At 47.3% G+C, this 21,189-nt stretch overlaps 1 protein-coding gene across 1 annotated transcript; it reads left to right on the forward strand.

The window, feature by feature from the left end:
• The first annotated feature begins 1,140 nt into the window (after positions 1-1,140).
• Positions 1,141-21,151, forward strand: mfhas1 (multifunctional ROCO family signaling regulator 1). Its single transcript, XM_061062192.1, has 3 exons — positions 1,141-4,500; positions 19,219-19,478; positions 20,215-21,151. Exons 1-2 carry the CDS (start codon positions 1,557-1,559, stop codon positions 19,347-19,349), a joined length of 3,075 nt encoding a protein of 1,024 aa, XP_060918175.1. The 5' UTR covers positions 1,141-1,556; the 3' UTR covers positions 19,350-19,478; positions 20,215-21,151.
• Positions 21,152-21,189: the final 38 nt, after the last annotated feature.

Genomic DNA, 21,189 nt, shown 5'->3' on the forward strand with positions numbered 1-21,189 from the left:
TTATATTTTTAAAAATCACTTAACGGATCCTTTCCTTCGTCATAGAAGTTATTGTGTGTCATAATGTTTGTAACCCTGAACCTCTCACTCTGTTACCTAGTACAGAAGATCTCAGGGGATTTGATCTTTTATTTGAATATAAACCCTATTTTAAAGAGAGGGTCAAAGGTCACATATTAAAATCCACCTCCTAATGTTTCTAATAATATGTGTCTAGTCTGTCTACAAACCCCCCAATGATGAGAAAAGTCCATCCTCTCCGTCCTTTGCCTGCTCCACATTTCAGAAAATGAGCACACGCTCAAACAGGCCGTTTGGAGATTTTCCCTTCATGACATCACAAAGGGCAGTAACCCCTCCCCCAGGTGGGTGACACTCCCACAGCTAGGTGTTTGTTCTGCCCTCTGAGTCTGCCTTCTCACCGTAAACAATAGGACATAGAGCGAGAAATCCAGAGACACCTGAGCCCTTCCAGAGAGTGGGCATGGTCAGACACAGCTCATTTACATATTTAAAGGTACAGACACAGAAACAGCCTGTTCTGAGCAGGGCTGAAATAGAGGGGTTTATAGACATGATCAAATACAGAATCAGAGTGGATTTAGAACAAGAAACTTCACACACATGTTTTGAGGAGCTCTGAGACTTATTTAAACTGGTTGAAGAGGAGGAGAATATGACTTTTAAACTGTGCTGACCCAGAGTCCTTTCAAACGGGCCTGTATGTATTGGGTTATTTGAATAAAATGTATTTGCACCTCACGGCCTGTAGGTGGAGCCAGAGTCCTGACTCAGTTCATGTTTTTGGGGCTTCAGAATCAAACCAACAACAAATAATATCCAGTCAGTTCAGACTGTTTATGTTGTAAATCATCTTATGGAAACTATTGATTTATGTGACGTGTGAAGCTGCTTTAATCATTTTTTATTTTCAGTCTGAGAATTATTCTTTCAAACATACATTTCTTTTTTTTGAACATAGCCTATGTGTGTTTATTTGCTAGTTGTAGCCTAGATATATATATATATAAAAAAAACAATCACAAGTAGGCTACTTTCACTCCTCCTCCTCCTCCCCCTCCTCACACAGCAGGAGGGAGGAGAAAGGGAGGAGAAAGGGAGGAGGAGGAGGAAGGCTCATAGATCTGACGCAGTGAAAGCCGCTCTGCCTCACTTCCACTCCCCGCTCTCAGGAAGAGGCACGGCGGCTCGGGAGGCTCTCAAACACGGGCGTTTATCCCAGGATATATCTGCAGAGGCCGGTGTGCTGGAGCAATGAGGCTGCTGTGAGGCAGAGAGTTAACCCGCAGCTCCGGAGCTCTGAGCGGGGAGCAGCCCCGGGTGTGTAACGCGGTGGTCGGTGTTCATTGTGTGCGGGGTGGCGCAGGAGAAAAGGATGCCTCCGCGGACACACACGCTCCTCCTGCTGCCGTCGAAACGCCCGATTCTTCCTCGACAGAAGCCGTCCTTTGTCTCCCCTCTCTTGGAGGGTTTGTTTTTGAGGAGCACGCTGATTTGTGAAGGACATCGTCCACCATGCTGCCCGCTCCGTCTCCATGAAAACTCTCCATGAAAACAAGGAGCAGGAGGAGGAGGAGGGGGGCTCCGCCATGGAGGACAAGGAGAACAATCTGAAGACGGCCAGGTTGTGGAGGGATGCCGCCCTCCGCTCCAGGAAGCTGCGGAGCAACCTGCGCCAGCTCACCCTCTGCTCCAAAGACAACCAGATCATCCTGCCGGAGGACGTGTCCGACATCGAGGTACTCAACCTGGGAAACAACTCCCTCCAGGAGCTGCCAGATGGGCTGGGATCCTCCCTGAACAACCTGCGCATCCTGGTTCTACGCAGGAACAAGTTCTCAGCTGTTCCTCGGGTGGTGTTCGAGCTGGGGCAGCTTGTGGAGCTCGACATTAGCCACAACTGTCTGCGGAGCTTCTCTGAGGGCGTGGGGCAGCTGAAGGCGCTGAAGAAGCTGTGCATCAGCCACAACAAGATCCAGTATCTGCCGCCTCAGATCGGAGCGCTGCAGCTTCTGGAGGAGCTCGACATCAGCTTCAACGACCTCCGAGATCTCCCGAGGTCTTTCTCCAGCCTCGGCAGGCTTCGGACTCTGGACGCAGATCACAACAAGCTGAACCACTTTCCCCCGGAGATCCTGGGCCTCGGCGAGCTGGAGGAGCTGGACTGCTCCGGCAACAAGTTTGAGGTGTTACCGGCAGACATCATGAAGCTGCAGTCGGTTAAAATCCTGTGGCTCAGCAGTCTGCACATGACCGTGTTACCTGACTCTTTCTGTCAGCTGACTCACCTGGAGAGTCTGATGCTGGACGGGAACAGTCTGACTCTGCTGCCTGTTGCCTTCAGCCGCCTGCAGAGACTCAAGATGCTCAACCTATCCTCCAACCAGTTTGAGAACTTCCCCCAGGTGCTTCTCAGCATCAGTGGTCTGGAGGAGCTGTACCTGAGCAGGAACAAACTGACCCACATTCCTGAGGAGATTGGTCAGCTGCTGAAGCTGGCCAACCTGTGGCTGGATAACAACCACATCACGTACCTGCCTGACTCCATCGTGGAGCTGGAGAAGCTGGAGGAGCTCGTCTTGCAGGGTAACCAGATCGCCATCCTCCCCGATAACTTTGGAAAGCTGTCCAAAGTGAACATCTGGAAGGTGAAGGACAACCCTCTGATCCAGCCCCCGTACGAGGTGTGCATGAAGGGGATCCCGTACATCGCAGCCTATCAGAAGGAGCTTGCCCACTCGCAGCTGGCCGTCAAGCCGCGGCTCAAACTGGTCCTGATGGGGGCCAAGAACGCGGGGAAAACCTGCCTGAGACAGAGCATGGTGAGCACGCAGCAGAACGCCAAAGGACTCCAGGTGAACGGAGGGATCGAGGTGACGCACTGGGTGGCGGACGCAGAACGCCGTCTCACTTTTATAGTTTACGATTTGTCAGGGAAGCAAAACTACGACCTCATCAAACCCTTCTTCCTGTCACCCGGTGCTCTCTATGTCCTCGTTGTGAATCTAAAAACGTACTCGCCCAGAAACTTTTACGCCCACGTTGGGTACTTCCTGCACCTTCTCGGCGCCAAAGTGCCGCACGCCGTGGTGTGTTTGGTCGGCACGCACGCCGACCTGTGCGGGGAGGAGGAGCTGGAGGAGAAGACTCTGGACATCCACAGACGGATTGGGCTGCAGGAGGACAGGGACGTCCAGACTCTGAGGAGCCTGGCTCTGCAGGTGGACCGGGCTCTGGAGCAGGGCTTCAGCGTGCGCTCCTCCAGCCCCCACGTCCTCTTCTATGGCGTCTCTGACAGAAACCTGAGGCGCAGGAAGAACCAGCTGCAGTTCATGCTGAACCGGCGGCTGCAGATCCTGTCTCCTGTGCTGAGCGTCAGCTGCACCCCGTCCCAGAGGAACATCCAGAGGCTGAGGGAGAAGCTCATGTCTGTGGCCGACCACAGGGACATCTTCCCCAACCTGCACCGCGTGCTGCCAAAGTCCTGGCAGACGCTGGAGGAGCTGCACGTTAAGCCCAAAGCGCTGTGGCTGTCGTGGTGGGACTCGGCTCGTCTGGGCCTGCAGGCGGGGCTGACCGAGGACCGGCTGCAGAGCGCCCTGTCCTACCTGCACGAGAGCGGGAAGCTGCTGTACTTCGAGGACAGCCCGACCCTGAAGGAGTATGTTTTCCACAACCTTCCACGATTCATCGCAATCCTCAACGTGTTCTTCCAGCGGGACGAGTCCACGCTGCTGGACCGGCTGCTCTCGGAGGGGGAGAGGGGGGACAAGGGGAGGGTGAGTCTGGCGATAGAGGACGAGAAGGGGGAGAACCTCAGGGTGACCCACCTTCAGCACCACGTGGAGGGTTTCCTGCAGCACGGCCTCCTGCCCTCCAACGTGATCCGCCTGCTGCTGCGTCCTCTGATCGAGACGCAGCAGGACCTGCAGCTCGTCATGGAGCTGCTGGAGAAGATGGGGATCTGTTACTGCATCAACAAGCCCCGCAGCCGCCCCCTCAACGGGGCCACCGCCTGGTACAAGTTCCCCAGCTACGTAAGCAGCGAGGAGCCCCGGGCGGAGGCCTCGCTGGGGGGGGGTCCTCTACCTGTGTGTCACTTCCTGTCTGTGGAGCAGCTGCACATCCAGTACAGCTTCCCCTTCCTGTTTCCTCCCGATCTGTTCACACGCTTCAGTGTGCAGATCAACAGTCAGGTGGTGCAGCGCTCGGACGGCAGGCACCAGATCCTCGCCTACAGGGGCAAAGTCCCCGTGGTGGTCAGCCACGAGCCCGCCAAAGGGAAGCTGGACGCCGAGACTCTGTCCATCGCCAGCCACGCCTCCCTGCCCAACATCTGGACGGCGTGGCAGGCCGTGACGCCGCTGGTGGAGGAGTTGAACGTGCTGCTGCAGGAGTGGCCCGGCCTGCACTACTCCGTACAGATCCTGTGTTCAAAGTGCCTGAAGAGAGGCTCGAGCAGCCCACACGCCTTCCCAGGTAAACGCACACCTGAGCGCCACACAGCACGTCTAACACTGAGTCAGGTCAGCAATCAATCAATCAATCAATCAATTTTTATTTGTATAGCGTCAACTCATAACAAGTGTTATCTCGAGACACTCTCGAGCAGGTAAAAGATCATACTCATTGTTATGTTACAAAAAGCAGGTAAAAGACTTTACTTATTGCTATATTACAAAGATCCGGCCTATCCATCATGAGCACTTTAGCAAAGCAGCAAAAGTTACAGTGGTAAGAAAAAACTGTCTTATTAAAAGGCAGAAATCTTCGGCTGGATCCCCGGCTCATGACGAAACAGACTTCACAGGCCTAGACTGGAAAGGGGGAGAGATGGGATAAGATGCAGGAAGAGGGATAGGGAGCAAGGGGGATAGTCAGCAGGTGGTCACATCTCTCTGACCTTTATCCTGCTTTAGTTTCGTCACTGTCATGTGACCTTTTTTAAGATTACTCAAATGTTCTGAAAACATTATCAGCTCTTTAACCTTCAATCAAGTGAAAAGTTTCACCACCTAAAGATTTCAATCAGTCCGTTTGTGTCTTCATCAAACGGTTTGTTATCGTCTCACAGCTTTAAAACTTCAACAAGAGCAACACAAGAGCGTAACGTCTGCAGATACCTGATGATGAATCTGTCCTTTAGTCATCACATCTCTGCTTTCAGACATTTAGAGAGATTTATTTCTCCACTTAAGGACTGAAGAACATTTCAACTCTTTTACGTTGATGCCTCTTATAGTCGTACAGAAAGTCAGAAATAAGCGTTTCAGGATGTGTTAGTGTTTTAAAGGTCGTCAGTGTGACGGTCACTCAGAGAGTTTTTCATGTTCAAACTGCAGCCGTCACCTCAGCACAGAAATACACCGACTCTACTAATAATTCAACATGTTTAATAACGGTAACAAATGATGCTGGGCGAACATGAGGAAGCTTCAGGTGGAGCGCGTTGTTCGCTCGCAGTAAAGTTGTTTTTCCCGTTTCTTTAAAGTCGTCGTCAAAGATTCAGACGACGATTCTTCTTCTGCGTCTGTCAGAAGTCGGCTCTGAGTAAAGCGGGGAGGGGCAGACGTTAGCCAGATGATAATCCTCTCTGCTGTGACATCAGCTGATGATGGGGTCGTCGTGGCAACCCGACCTGTTTTCGCTGAAGGTGTAGAGTAGACTCAGATGACAGTCACTCCTCAGAGAGTTTTTCATGTTCAAACTGCAGCTGTCACCTCAGCAGAGAAATACACTCTGATATGACTCTACTAATAATCCAACATGTTAAATACCTGTTTGTTACCACGGCAACAGAAACCAGAGTCCTGGTAGGGCTGTGCATTTTCACCGGTCAGATGATTTGATATCCCGATGCGATCTCTATCTCACTGCACAAGGCGACTTGTTCAACAATGAAGACGAACAGTCAGATCCATTTTTATTATTTATAAATCACAGTCAACATAAACGTCTTTACTTTGTAAACTGTATGAATAATGAAGGTCGAGCTGCGGCGGCGAAATCTACAAGCAGCGTCAGAACACACCAATCGATCGTGTCTCTGCGTCGACGCAGAATCGTCCTCGTCAGCATCACGCTGCGTCGTAGAAACGATTAATGTCAACGCCCCCTCAGAGTCCGATCACTCGGAGACGCATCGCTAAAAAAAAGAATCGTCAGCCGAAGTGTTGTTTCCTCTGGTACGGCGCGCTTTACGGCGATCCTCTCTGCTGCTGCGAGACGTGTCGCGGAAGAGTCTCAGAGCTCGTTAGTGTCACTTTTAGCTGACGCAGCCAATCCCATCAAGTAGGACGCTTTACTCTGCGTTAAGTTGAATCCATTTCTTCCAACTTATTTTATTTGGTCGCCCCGCTCCACCGGTGCTCCCTGCTCTCCCTCTCCCCACAGATGAGCGCATGGCGACACGTCTCCGTGTCATCAAGTGCAGCCAGACTCATCGCACAAACAGGTCGACAACTTTTGGACAAGAGCGAGGAGCTGGAGACGATCCTCAGACGGCGCTCTCTCTCTCTTCTGGTTAAAAATCAGACCAAAGATCTTCACATCTTTCTTCACAGCTTTGTTTCAAATAATAAAGATGTCATCGTTTGAAGACACTCAAGTGTTAGGATATAAAAAGTGAGGATCTGAGAGACGTGGACATGAGATCACGCTGAGTGTGAGGCTCTCAGGGAGGGAAAGAAAAGGAGGGTTATTATGAGAGAGAACCAAGATTTAAAATGTCAAATCATCAGATGATGTTTTTATGTTCTCTCCTCCTGACAGTCAGCTGATTTCTCCTGAATGTCTCGACTGTTTCCGTCACATTTCTTCACCTCGCTCTGGTCTCTGAGGCGTCTCTGTTCTCTCCTCTGTTCAGTCTCAATCTGTGCAGCTTCTCCATGGACATGATTTTATCAGACTGGGCGTGTTTAAATCACACAAGCTAAAGATTCAGCATTTGTTTTCTTCAACGTGTGTGTTCCTGTAGGTACAGGTGGAGGACGATTAAAAATCATTACATTAAATCAAGTATGAAGAAATAAACGCTGAGCCTCTGATGTGCTGCTGCAGTCAAACGTCTTTAATGATGGTAAAGATGATGACGTGATGCAGACTGACCTGCGTCTGACTCTGAGTGAGATCACAGCGCTGATGTTTCGGGAATCATTTCATGGCTCGAGTCGTTTCTGCAGCCTGATAAGAGAGAGAGAGGGCTTTGTGCTCGGGCAATCGACCACAACAGGAAATGCTTCAGATTTTCTCTCTCTGGGGGGCGAATAAAGCAAACAGCTTTTTATCACACTGTGTTTGCAGGCAGCCGTGCAGGAAGGTCCTCGCTGAGACTTCAGAGAGACGACGCTTCAGTCCAGAGGTTTCTGTTCTCTCACTTTTTGATTCCACTCGTTTTAAAACGACTCGCTGGGATCAAAACGAACAGAAACTTGACCAACAAAGAGAGAGAGAGCGCTCTGTCTAATGCTGCGTTCAGGTGCTCCTCTGACAGCTTGATATGCTGCGTTCAGGTGCTCCTCTGACAGCTTGATATGCTACATTCAGGTGCTTCTCTGACAGTTAGATATGATGCGTTCAGGTGCTCCTCTGACAGTTAGATATGCTACATTCAGGTGCTCCTCTGACAGTTAGATATGCTACATTCAGGTGCTCCTCTGACAGTTAGATATGCTACATTCAGGTGCTTCTCTGACAGTTATATGTGCTGCGTTCAGGTGCTCCTCTAATAAAGGGTTAGTATCTTAACATCTTTTGGCTGCCATGTGATGACGATTATGACGTCGACTCGAGCCCCTCATTCTTTCATGAGTTTTAGACTTCTTGTTCTGACTTGAGAACAACATTTTCCAACGTGGAAACTTGTTTTTCCGATTTGTCCGACACCTCATGGATGCAGTTGTCAATGTGTTCATGCAATTCAGACGGTGTGCAGGAGTTCCCCTGCAAATTCTTTAAACTAAAAAACAAGAAATGGCCTAATGCTGGGGGTGTCTGACTTCTGTTGTTGTCGCCGGGGATCATTTGATTTCAACTGTAATCATGATTCTGTTACCATGACAACAATGATTTTTACTTCAATGATTGATTCAATGACGTAAGATGCGTTTTTCTTCTAAAGTTCAAGCGATCCGTCAAAAGAAACATGAAGCTTTACAGAGTATGAGATTCAGATTGTTAGGAGATATACAAATTCAGAGGTGGAGGTGGGACACTACATTTCCCATGATGCAGCTGGAATCATTAAAGCTCCCTGGGTACTTTTCCTTTAAACATTGTGCTTCCTCACAAAGAGCTGCTTGGATTTCTCTCTTTGATAAATCTCTTAGTTTCTTCTTCTCTGCTCTTTTGTTGTCGCCGTGTTTCTGAGTTTGTTTTGTGATCACCTCGGCTCACTGTAGTTCATCGCAGACAGCAGGAGCCTGTTTCAGAGCTCGGAGGTCCTTCAGGCCTTTTATGGACATGATATTTTAGTCTGCAGGCTGCTCGGCTCCACACAGCTGCAGACTAAACACAGATTGTTCTCCGTGCACGTTTTACACAAACTTCTCTCCGTGTTGCAGCATCTTCTTCTGCCTTGTTGGTTGTTTTCATGTTTCAGGCTGACAGAGAGACTGAGGGAGAGGAACCAGCTTTAGAGACGTCTGTGTCAGCTTAGATCTGAAATACACTTAGGCTCAGTCCTGGTTCAACGTTTAAGGTTGAGTAAATCTCTGTCTGAGACGTCCTGAACTTCAAGATAGTTTTCAAATATGATCCATCTCTTCTGATTGGACTCTGATTGTTCTTCTCTCTGTGTGTTCAGCAGCCTGTAGAGATGATGTGATTTCAGACCTGTGTGCTTGTGTCATTAGTGGTTGGTGTAGGCTGCAGGTTGTAGCTGCAGGTCGAAGTTATAGGTTGTGGCTGGATGTTTTAGCTAATAAAGGTATGTGTGCTGTGTGTATTAGCTTTGTGTGTGTGTGTGCTGTGTGTTTGTTGTGTGTGTGTTTTTTGTGTATGTGTTGTGTGTATGCTGTGTACTTTCACTCTTGTTGTCTCAGTTGGCCTCCCTGCTGCAGTCTTTAATCCTGTTACAGGATCAGTCAGATTACAGCAGTCTCTACAGGAGCAGAGGAGGAGGAGGATGTGGATTTACCTGTTACCCAGGTGTGTTAGGCTCTGCCCACTCTGGCTCCTGTCTCTGCTTACATTAGATCTACCTGCAGGTTAAACATCAGGAGCAGTGTGAACATGTCAGATATGATTTATGTTGAACACAGATGATGGAGCGATAAATACATATTACAGCTGCAGACATGTTTTCATTTATATTTAAATATACACGGAGACAGGACGACTCGTTAAAGACAGGACGACTCGTTGCAGACAGGACGACTCGTTGCAGACAGGACGACTCGTTAAAGACAGGACGACTCGTTACAGACAGGACGACTCGTTAAAGACAGGACGACTCGTTGCAGACAGGACAACTCGTTGCTGACAGGACGACTCGTTACAGACAGGACGACTCGTTACAGACAGGACGACTCGTTAAAGACAGGACGACTCGTTACAGACAGGACGACTCGTTAAAGACAGGACGACTCGTTGCAGACAGGACGACTCGTTGCAGACAGAACGACTCGTTACCTGCAGACAGGTCGTGGGTGTGTTTTTACCTCATGTAGAGGTATTTCAACTGGTATGGAAAAAGTGTTCCAGTAAACCACCCAAACCTGCGTCGATGTGTGCGTGCGTGTGTAATCCTTTCGAGAGGACAGTCCTGTTACATCACCTCAATAAGCTGCTGTATTATCTCACACGTGATACACGGTGACACACGCTGACACACACACACTGTGGGGAGGATTAACTGACTCCACCTGAGCTGTGATGTCACAGGAGAAGGCTCCGCCCCCTTCCTTTATTCCTCAGAGTCGTGTTGTCTCCCCACAGGCTGTAAGTCACAGACTGTAAAGTGTTTTTCATTTTCTTACCTGATGATTCTGATTGGTAAACACGTAAATATCATCAACGGAGCGTTCAGAGGTCAAATTCCTGTTAGAGGACAGAGAGAGAGAAATTATATAAGAAGAAATCAAACTGGAGCATAAACATAAGCAGCTTTTTGTCCACAGCTGTCTATCTGTGTGTGTGTGCCCGTGTGCAGATGTGTGTTTGTGCGTGCGTGTGTGTGTGTGTTTCCAGGGTTCAGGCGTGTAGTAGAAAACATTTTTCCCTTTATAGTGCAGTGTCTTTCCTTCTGGTTCAGAGTTCTGCGTGTTTTTTTTTTTGTCTTTAGTGTTAGTTAAGGTTCTACGCGAGTTAACGATTAGACTGATTCTTGTCTCTGATTCACCTTGTTGATTGTTGGTGGTGGTTGTTTATTGTTGGTTGTTTATTGGTGGTTGTTTGTTGGTTGTTGTTTGTTTGTTGGTTGTTGTTTGGTTGTTGGTTGTTTGTTGGTTGTTGGTTGGTTGTTGGTTGGTTGTTGGTTGTTTATTGGTTGTTTGTTGTTGTTTGTTTGTTGGTTGTTTATTGGTTGTTTGTTGGTTGTTGTTTGGTTATTGGTTGTTTGTTGGTTGTTGGTGGTTGTTGGTTGTTGTTTGTTTGTTGGTTGTTTATTGGTTGTTTGTTGGTTGTTTGTTGTTTGGTTGTTTGTTGTTTGTTTGTTGGTTGTTGTTGGTTGTTTGTTGGTGGTTGTTTGTTTATTGGTTGTTGTTGGTGGTTGTTTGAGTTTGGTGGCGTTTCCCTCTTTCTGACGAACTAAGATCAAGCTTCAGCCGTGAGAACGTTCCTCAGTTTGTCGTCAGCGTTCAGATGATGAGCAGTTTTGTGTCTCGGATGTCTGACAGAAAGTTTCTGTTTGAATCGATGAACAGCAGCCAGAGCGTCCTGCTGACGTTTACTCATGACTCAAAGCGGATCGTATTTCATGCCTCACCTGAACCTGAAGCAACATGCCACCTCTCAAGGTGAGGCTCTGTGTGGCTGCTGCTTACAGACTGGTTTAAACAACAGACTGGTTTGAAGTGAGGCTGTGTGGTTTGTGTCAGTCTGCAGGTTCAGAAATGAAGATCATCTGTTCACCTCACCTGCTTGTTTTTAGACATTTCAGGAAGGTTGTCCAAGTTTTCAGTTACTTCAGAACTTTCAGAAAAGACGTGTTTTAAACGACATCCTCTGTTATTAATGTTTTTCTTGATGATCTATGGTATCGTAAAGTAGACGGGTGTGTAGGAGAGGAAAGAATCCATCTGCAGGGAAACTCCTGAACTGTTGCACAAATATGTTGGCAACTTTTGTGCAATGAGTGGGAGGAGCTTAGCTGGAGAGGAGCGAGGGTTTCCCTCCCTCTCATGCACTTGAGACAGTGCTCCCTCTGTTTGGTTAAAAATATGACCGAAGGGGCGCCGGATGGCCTAGCTGTTATGTCACGCGCCTCATGTATGGAGGCCGTGGTTGTCGTCACGGTGATCGAGGTTTTGAATATGACCGCTACCCTTTGCTGCAGGTTGGCCCCTCTCCCCTCCCAACATTTCCTGTATCTCTTCAGCTGTCCAATCAAATACAGAAAAAAATGAAAAAAATACATGACTAAAGATTTGCAACATTTATCGATGTTTTTGTGCAATTCAGACCGTGTGCCGGGGACTGCTTGCAACTTCTTGGTGCATTCGATCTCCTCGCTCTCGCTATTCAGAATCAAAACTTTGCCGACATTTATGGGCAATTTAGGCCGTGTGCAATGTTGTCAATGTCCAATGCACAAATCCAAACATTTCCAACGTTCGCCAGTGTCCGACATGAATCCCTACGTTGCTGAGGGTTTTGTGCATTGTGCAAGTGTGCAGGAGTTAGCTGCAATGTTTATGAATTAAAAACAACAAATTACCCAAAAATTGGGTGTCAAGGACTTTTGTTGTCGTGGTAACAAACATGTTAAAGTGTAAACTCTGACGCCGCCTTTTCTTCACTTCAATTTGAGTTCAGACAAAATCAGTGATCGACAGATCCACGCTCAGCAGTTTCTCTCATTACACAGCAGATGTTAGCAGCTGCAGCACACAGAGAGATAAAACACACACACACAGAGACACACACACACACACAGTTTTCAGGGGAATCCTGCAGCTCTGAAGCAGCAGCAGATGTTCAGAGCAGTTCTTAATAAATGAAAGTTTTGTTTCTATTTTTAGACGAAGTTAAATAATTCTGTCTGACAGCTTCACTCCTAAAGCCCCCCCCCCCGTGTGAATCAGAGCTATCAGTATCTGGGGTGTGTGTGTGTGTCTTGAGTTATTCTCGGTGAGTTTCCTCTGCGGTGGAAGTAGGCCAAGCATTCCTGAGGATCCCGCTCGCAGTGTGTCACATTCAGGAGCGTCTCCAGGATCTCTGGGGCCCATGAACAGGACTTGCATTAGGCCCCTCCCCCACAGCCTGAGATATGACCATAACCACACACGTATTCATGTATCAGGCAGGTGGAGAAGGAGGACATCACAAACTGCAGGTAAACACAACCTGACAAAATTACACAGAAACGTTTAATGCAATGCATAAATCAAAACGTTGCCAATTGTCTGCGATTTAAAATAATTAAAACCAACAAATGTCCCAAATATTGTGGGTTTATGACTTAAACAAGTGTTACCATGGTAACAAACAGACATCCATACTGTTGATTTTTACTGCATCATATCTATGCAACGCCTGATGCATTAATCCCAACATTGCCAATGTCTGTTGCATGAATCCTAAAGTTGAATATTCTAGTATCTATAGTAAGGACCCCTTCCTCCATAGGGACCCCGTGTAGTCAGTCCCACTGCTCCCCCCTCTACTACGCCAATGGGTGCAGCTGCTGAGGAGAGTGTGTGTGTGTGTGTGGATCAGTGTAATGTGTGTCTTCACACACTGCTCTCTGGTCTGTGTGTTCTGCACCGATGAAGTCCGGGTTGTCGAGTCCTCTTGGGCTGATTTCGCTCCATTTCCCTGATCCTCTTCTTATCCAGCAGATCTCGTTTGTTCAGCTGAGAGCGCTTATACATAAAGCCGGAGAGCCGGTCTCACTCAAACTCCATAAATATTCAGTTAGACAGGATGAGAGACCTCAGACTGTAAATATTAAAGCATGAAGCCTGAGGGACGTCCCCCGTCTGTTCCTACAGGGGGCGCTGGAGTCCCATCGATGGCGGTCTCCATGCTGGAAATGCTGTCTCAGTCTAACTTTCAGTCAACCTAACAACAGGCTGAGAGCTGGAGCTGAGGCGGGTTTTAAACCTCCTGACAAACCGTTACACCATGCCCACCTGTCAATCAGGTCAGCTACACGCCTTATTGTGAATAACTCTTATCCTTCATCAAATCAAAACTGATGAGTCATCAAAACATTCACCCCCCCGTACAGTGTGTGTCGATCGAGACATGAGCTAATCAGACCTGTTTGTTTTTTTGAACCAGGCTGTAAACACGTTAATCTCTGCTGTAAAAACAGACTTTTTAGAATGGGTGTGTATGTGACTTCCTGTGCTTCTGCAGCCAGCCTCTAGTGGACACTCGAGGAACTGCAGGATTTTACACTTCAGCTGTTGGCTTCTTTTTTCAACACACTTTTTAGAGACACATTGATTGTCTCTTTTTGCCTTGGTTTTAGGTTCTTTAAGACACATTGTGACCCTCTGTTGTCACTCACCTCTCTGTGGGCGTTCTGTGTATCTCGGGCTCTCTGGCGTTCGTTACATCAAACACCGTGGTCCCCTCAGATCTCTAAAATGGGTCTTCATGTTTTCATCACGGTAAATATGAGAGTCAGAAACATGCTGATTGGTCACTCGGAGCTCCAGGAGTTATTGCTTTTAATTTATTCTTGGTGGTGAACTGTTTTTAAGCTCCCATGATGCTCTGGGGGATGCACACAGAATGATGGTGTTTCCATGGAGATGGTGAGTCAGCTGTTTCTGAAGCCTGTTTGTTTACAGCAGAGACTAGCAGGATTAGCTGTTAGCTTAGCGCTGACTCCGTTTGCAGTGTAACCATGGAAACCGATAAGAATCACCTGGATTACCTTTGAGGCTGTTCACCTGTTATATAAGCCATGCCTCCTGACTGAGTGTGCCCCAGTGCATCATGGGATCAGCAGGTTTTACAGATTAGAGCTGATTCTGTCACATAAGCTCGCATATTATGTTTTGGACGTGTGTGTGTGTGTGTGTGTGTGTGCGTGCGTGTGCTGGTGCGTGTCCGTGTCCGTGTGTGTCCCCGTGTGTGTCTCTGTGTGTCCTGCAGGTTTCTGCACAGTGACAGTTTTCTATTTCTGAGTGTTGTAAATATTTAAACACTGAATGTCTGCAGGATGACGAGCGATGCAGCCGAACAAGAAGAGTGTTTATTCACTCTAATTTCATCTTTCTTTGTTCCTCTCAAATCAGAACCTCCGAGTCTTTACGCTGCGTCTCCGTGAACTTAAAGTCGACACAGTTACCACGGCAACAGAATTGAAATAGCCGGGAAACTCCTGCACACTGTAAAAATTGCACAGAAACATTAAATGTTGGTGATGAAGATCTGAAGTCCAGAGTGAGGAACACGTTTACACTTTAATGAGACAGGAAACGGGCGACAGCAGATAAATGATCTTAAAAATCAACCTTCACTTTCATTCTGACCACAGAGAGTTCATCAGGAGGACTTCTGATTTCTTTATAATCTCAGAACACGACCACGGGTTGTTTTCATACGTCTTCTTTTAAACGGCCAAGAACCTGCAGGAGGTCTTCACCCCCCCCCCCTCCTCGTCAGCTCGCTCTCAGGGAACAGGAAGTGAGGTCGGATGTTTGACTTTAGGAAACTGTTACTGAACGGAGCGCTGACCCTGAACACTCCCACAGAGAGTTTCCTGTAGACACAAGAACTCCTCGAGACTTCTTCCTGTAAGGGTGAGGGAGGAAATATTTCAAAGCAGGAGGAGGGAGAGAGGGCGAGGGAAGAGGGGAGGAGAGAGAGAGAGAGAGAGAGAGAGAGAGAGAGAGGAGAAACGTGGCGAGGGGAGCAGCAATGTAATGACTCCGCTACCTGTGTGAGGAGGGAGGAAAGGGGGAGGAGTGGGAGGCAGCACATTCCTGCCTGTGTGTGTGTGTGTGTGTGTGTGTGTGTGTGTGTGTGTCAGGTTATTGTAGGTTACTGTGTTAGAGGAGGAGGAGTAGGAGGAGTCAGAGGAGGAGGAGGAGTCAGACTTTGACCTAATTCAGGACACACAGCTGGATGTTTGAGCGCCAGCTGCTCCTCTAATGAAAAACATGTCTGACCTCTAACAGCAGGAGGCGTCGATGTGTTGCTGCGGTCTGACGTCGGGTCAGAATCTCTAAGATCTGTTTTTATAAAAAGAATAATATTTCAGGATGAAGTTTGTTCAGTTTTTATAAATTCATCCAAACTCCTCCTGCACACGAATATCTTTCTGTACAGCGTACCTGAGAAACTTTAAAATCTCTTAAGATGTTGTAGTTCTCCTGTGATTTTGTAGTTCTCTTGTGATCTTGTAGTTCTCCTGTGATTTTGTAGTTCTCCTGTGATCTTGTAGTTCTCTTGTGATCTTGTAGTTCTCATGTGATCATGGTCATCATTGCTCATGGTAGGACGGAGCGGGCATAGTGCTGACGAATCGCAGCGAGCACGGGCTCTGTGGAAATGTCGGGTTCGTCTCTTGAAATGCACGAATAATAAAGATGAAAACACACTGAGTGTTACAGCCACAGTGCTGCTCAGATATTTTATTTTCTCATAAATCAAGTCTGAGTGAAATCTTAAACTGGATCCGACGACAGTTTGACCTCTTCTAAAGATGTCTGAACACTTTTCAAAATAAAACCTGTCACGTTGTCGAGCTGACGACGGACGAGGTGAACAGCTGGGACATCTCGCTGTATTTTTATCTGTTCAGAGTTTAAACTCAGATCAGGTGCTGACAGGTGTGGCTAAATGCAGCGTGTAACGCAACACCTGCAGACAGAAGTCAGGGCTGCATTAAACGGTTAATAAACAGGAAGTTCTTTCATACCATGTTTTTACTTTGATCTCCTTAAAGAGACAGTAACACTGACGCTCAGAGATGAAGCAGAAACAGGTCATCGTGTAGCACAGCATGCGGACTGTGTCTCTACATACATGATACCAGAGTTTAAAATCAGATGATATCCATACCTGTTTGTTACCACGGCAACAAAATTAGAAGAACCAGACACCCAAAATTAGTTATTTTGAATTACCAGAAATTGCAGACAGACTCATGCACACTGTCCAAATTGCACAAAAACATTGGCAACATTGGGATAAGAGCGTCAGATGTTGGTTTATGTTAGGATCTGTGCATCGGAGCCAGCGTGAAGAGTTGCAGGTTTGTAGCGACCAGAGGTGTCAAAAGTATTCACATTCATTACTCAGGTAGAAGTATAGATACTAGGATTTAAAAATACTTCTGTAGAAGTTGAAGTATCAACTCAAGCTTTTTACTCAAGTAAAGTACTGGTTTAAAAACTAGTAAAAGTAATGTAAGGGGAAAAAATGCCAATAAGGACAAAAGCTTAGGCCACGCCACAGGAGTCTATAGTGCACTACCGAACCTCCCAAAAAAACATTTTTCTAAAGGCCATGATGACTATAATGTTATATTAAAATGTTAATGTTGAAACATTTGGGATGCACCTGTTTCAGCCGCATTTATGCCCATTGAAAATGAATGTGTTTTAGTACAATGCAAATACATTAAAGAACCACATGTGTACTACTGAGCATTGACATGTGTTTCATGGAGCAGAAGATATGACTAGTTGCCTATAAGTATTGTAATGGTGGAAAAAGTCAAACTTCAGAGGCATGTTATCAATAGACTTTATTGGAATGTAAATGTACAAACTTGGGACATTTCGCTCGAGTTCTCTTGAGTCTCTGCCACGAACATCTTCGTACTAGGCTACATACGTCTGCTATTTCCTTGCTGGAGTGTGACGTGATTTGTGTCATGTGCAAGTGCAATGGATCGTGTACAAACCAATAGGGTGTCGGAATGGTATATGTTTATACTTCTCATCCAACCACAATCAAATTCACTCTGATGGCGCGATTTATCTGGATAGGTAATTATTTTTTTTGTGCTCATTACAGTTTGAATGAATGTTTGATTTTAGAATAAGAAATAACAGCCCTACACACACACACACACACACACACACAGCTGTGGCCAGAAAGCTGCTTATGTTTCATGCACGTACATGTTGTGCATGAATCCTAATAGATGGCTGAGCGATCAGCGGCTGATCTGTGGCTCCTCTCCTGAATGTCAACCCCCCCCCTCTCTCTCTCTCTTTCTGCCCCTCTCTCTCCCTCCCCCCCTCTCTCTCTCCTCTCTCTCTCCCTCTCTCTCTCTCCCTCTGTCCCTCTCTCTCCCTCTCTCCCTCTCTGTCCCTCTCTCTCTCTCTCCCTCTGTCCCTCTCTCTCCCTCTCTCCCTCTTCCCTCTCTCTCCCTCTGTCCCTCTGTCTCTCTCTCTCCCCCCCCTCTCTCTCCCCCCCTCTGTCCCTCTTCCCTCTCTCTCTCTCTCCCCCTCTCTCTCCCTCTGTCCCTCTGTCTCTCTCTCTCCCCCTCTCTCTCTCCCTCTTCCCTCTCTCTCTCTCTCTCTCTCTCTCTCCCCCCTCTCTCTCTCTCTCTCCATCTTCCCTCTCTCTCTCTCTCCCCCCCTCTCTCTCTCCCTCTCTCTTCCTCTCAGACTCTGAGAGGAAACGTTTCTGGATCAATAATCTTAATGCTTTGAGAGCTGCAGACAGCACACAGAGAGAGAGAGAGAGAGAGGCTGAGTGAGGGAGCTAATGACGCTAATGCTGCTGAGGTTTCACTCCATCACATGCTAACCTGCCTCTGATCTCGTTAGCTTAGCACAGCACTAACACTCCTCTTCTTGCTGATCGATAACTCAGAGATCCATTATGCTGAGAGGATGATCACACTGTAACCATGTCTGAAGTCACATGCTCATGGTTAATGTTGTCATGACAGGATGTCTCACCTAAGGAGACCCCCCCCCCTCCCCCCAAATCTGACAGTCTCCCGTTGTGAGGTGCATGTGTAAATGTCTGACTGTGTGTGCGTGTCATGTTACAGCAGGTTAACATGTTATATATGGGCTCTGAAAGCAGGTCAGAGAGTGTGTGTGTGTGTGTCTCTCTGTGAGTGTGTGTGTATGGTGTAATGTGTGTGTGTGTGTGTGTGTGTGTGTGTGTGTGTGTGTGTGTGTGTGTGAGATAAATCCAGATCACTCTCTGCTGATCTCAGTATTATTGTTGATGTCCTGAAAACAAGAGATTTGAGCGTTCCTGGTATTAAGGTCGATGTGATGAAGCGATATCATCTCTGTTTCTTCTTCGTATTTTAACCGTCTGCAAACTGTCTAAATGTCATAAACATGTTGGCAACTTTTGTGCAGTGATGAGTAGGAGCTGGAGAGGAGCAAGGTTTCCCGACCTCCCTGAGGGAAAGTGTTCTATCTGTGACTGAAGATTGGTAACATTGTTAGATCTTTCTGATGACTTCTCCTCGATTTGGGATGTGTCTAAATCCTGGAGAGCAGCCATCTGAGGATCAGGATTAAATCATGAATCTGTTTTGTTGCTCTGTTGGGGGGTGGTTCTGTTTCCTGTGCTGAGAGGAAGCAGGATGATGTGAATGTGTCCCATGTTTAATCTTTACTTTTGTCCACATGAGAACGTAAACTCAGAAACAAAGTTTTGGCTCCGAACAGGAAACGTCCCGCGGCGTGCACGTGATGTTTGTGCCCTCAGTTAAGACTCACAGGAGAAACACCGGACCCTCCCACCTCCAAACAAACAGACAAAGCAAAGATTCTCTTCATCCTCTTCATTGACAGACTCAGGAGTACTGTTTGTCTCTTTTTCTGAACTTTACAGCGCCCCCTGCTGGTTCTCTCTCTGATCTGCTCTGAAACAGTCACAGTGTGGACTTACAGCCCTCTACTGGACAAACAGCTGAAGGAAACATGTAATGTCCTTAATGTACTCTGCAGTGAGCTGTCTTTGTCCTGTGAATTTGATCTCAGAGCGTCAGGCTCAGTCACCTGATGATCCAGGTGTTTCACCCGGACTGTTTCTATAAAGCGAGACATTTGAAGCTAAAGTTCTAACAGGCTGAACTTCCTGTTTGTGTTTCAGGTGAGCTGCTGAGCCAGCCGCGGCCCGACGGTCTGATGGAGATCGTCTGTCCAAAGAACGGCTCCGAGCGGGTCAACGTGGCTCTGGTTTACCCCCCCGCTCCCACCGCGCTCAGCCCTTGCCTCCAATGATCACCTGAGCCTCCTCGTCCTCCTCCACCTGTCTCACCTGACTCCTCCGACCGTCAACCTGCCACTCCCCCCTCCCCCTCTCCCCCCTGCCTGCAGCTGAAGGAAGCACACGGAATCACTGCCTCACAGGTACGTCCTCTCCACCCGTTACACACACACTCTGATGTCTGTACTCCTCTTCTTCTTCTTCAGCTACTGACGTCGAACTAGAGAAGCCAACAGCAGAAAGCGCCCCCTGCTGGTTAAAAAAGAGTGTTGTAGTATATATTTTTGTCAAAGCGATTTAAATTGTCCCTTTGAGTCTGAATCTAATTTAACATCATATCCCAAACCAGAAACTTTAGATAACATAAACTCATTAATAAATCAACAGACTTCTATCTCACCTGGAGAAAAGGTGCAGCACCCAAATCTGTTTTCTGAGCGCTCCGCCTTTTTTCATGCAGCCACTCCTTCGAAGCCACGCTCTGAGTTGGAAATGAAGACTTTTCAGAAAGGCGCTGTTGACGTAACCGGCGCCCTTTTCTTAATAAGTGATTATTCCCCGTATTTTTGTGTCTTGTACCCACATCCTCCTCGCTGGGACGACAAACATACAGAAAACATGCAGAAAAAAGTAACGGAGCAGTATCGGTCATACAGCGGCCATTTTTAAAAAGACCGTTGTCATAGAGACGTGCAGCGCTTTATTCTCAGCGGTTTCGTCCTAGCGCTCCTGAGAGCACAGCCTGCTGGCCATTAGAAGTAGTGCAGGTTTAATATGTTCACTATGAAACTAAAGGCTGTTTTCACTTCTTACATGCTCACTTATAAAAAACATGCTGAGCGATCCTCTCAGGAGAATAACCTTCATCTTTTGTTGCAGGTTGTGCGGCCGCTTCCTGTCGCCTCATGAACAGTATTTAAGGACTTTGATGAGCACAACTTTTTCGCCTGGTCGTCACGGTAGCATCCCGTCACTTCATGGTTCAGACGTTCCCTGGATGTCGTCAGAAACAACCGACATGTCTCCACTTTTTTTACTCAGACTGAACAGAACTCTGACGGATGATTTCATAACGATAACCAGGAGGACTTTGAAACGTATTTTTAAAAACCCTTCAGCCACGTTTCTGCCACGTCAGCGAGTGTCAGAGGTTCGGGGGAGGAGATGTGTGAAATGGACTGTGCGGGTACGGAGGCCCCAGAGGGACATGGGCAGATAAAAATAAATATGAGGTTTCAGATGCGCTCCAGAAACCGTCCTGAGAGCTCCAGAACGTTTCCATTGTTTGAGAGAATACTGCGCCCGCACCAGAGGCTGTTCTGTGTATTACTGGACGATGTTCGGACGATGTCGACGTCCATGTGGCATCTCAAAGAACAACATGCAGTCCTCGTCGTTTGTCTTGTTCAGCCGTTTTTGTACAGAGGTTTGGTGCAGCATGATAAAAGTTAAGACGTGTGTAAAGCTCTATGGTGTGCGAGGTGGGTGAGGGCATGTACAGATATTTATCTTCTCCGGCTGAACCGTGTCCTCCCAAACAGACTGCGTGTATTTAAAGCAGAGAAGAAGAACATCAGGTGCGTCACTTCCTGTGTGCTCTCTCTTGTTTCTCTGTGTTGAGGGTTTTTTTGTGTTCTCTGATGTAAATAATATCTTTATTTTTATATGTTGACACTCGGCTTTGACTTGATTTTCTGTGCAATGTTGTGCATGACTCACGGTGAGGGTGCACACGGGGTTTTCTATGTAGCTGATGAACATCTCACAGGACGACGCGAACCAACCAAATAAACCGACTGCTGGCTTTAGTACCACCCACCTGTGTGTGACCTCTTTATTCTCCTCCTCCTCTTC

This window comes from Labrus mixtus, chromosome 17, assembly GCF_963584025.1.
Source record: "Labrus mixtus chromosome 17, fLabMix1.1, whole genome shotgun sequence".
NCBI lineage: Eukaryota > Metazoa > Chordata > Actinopteri > Labriformes > Labridae > Labrus > Labrus mixtus.

Bases quoted from the DNA above. Each gene is read 5' to 3' on its own strand.
- mfhas1 (XM_061062192.1), top strand. From the start codon at position 1,557: ATGAAAACTCTCCATGAAAACAAGGAGCAGGAGGAGGAGGAGGGGGGC. The intron at 4,501-19,218 runs GTAAACGCACAC...TTTGTGTTTCAG, and splicing joins CAGCCCACACGCCTTCCCAG to GTGAGCTGCTGAGCCAGCCG.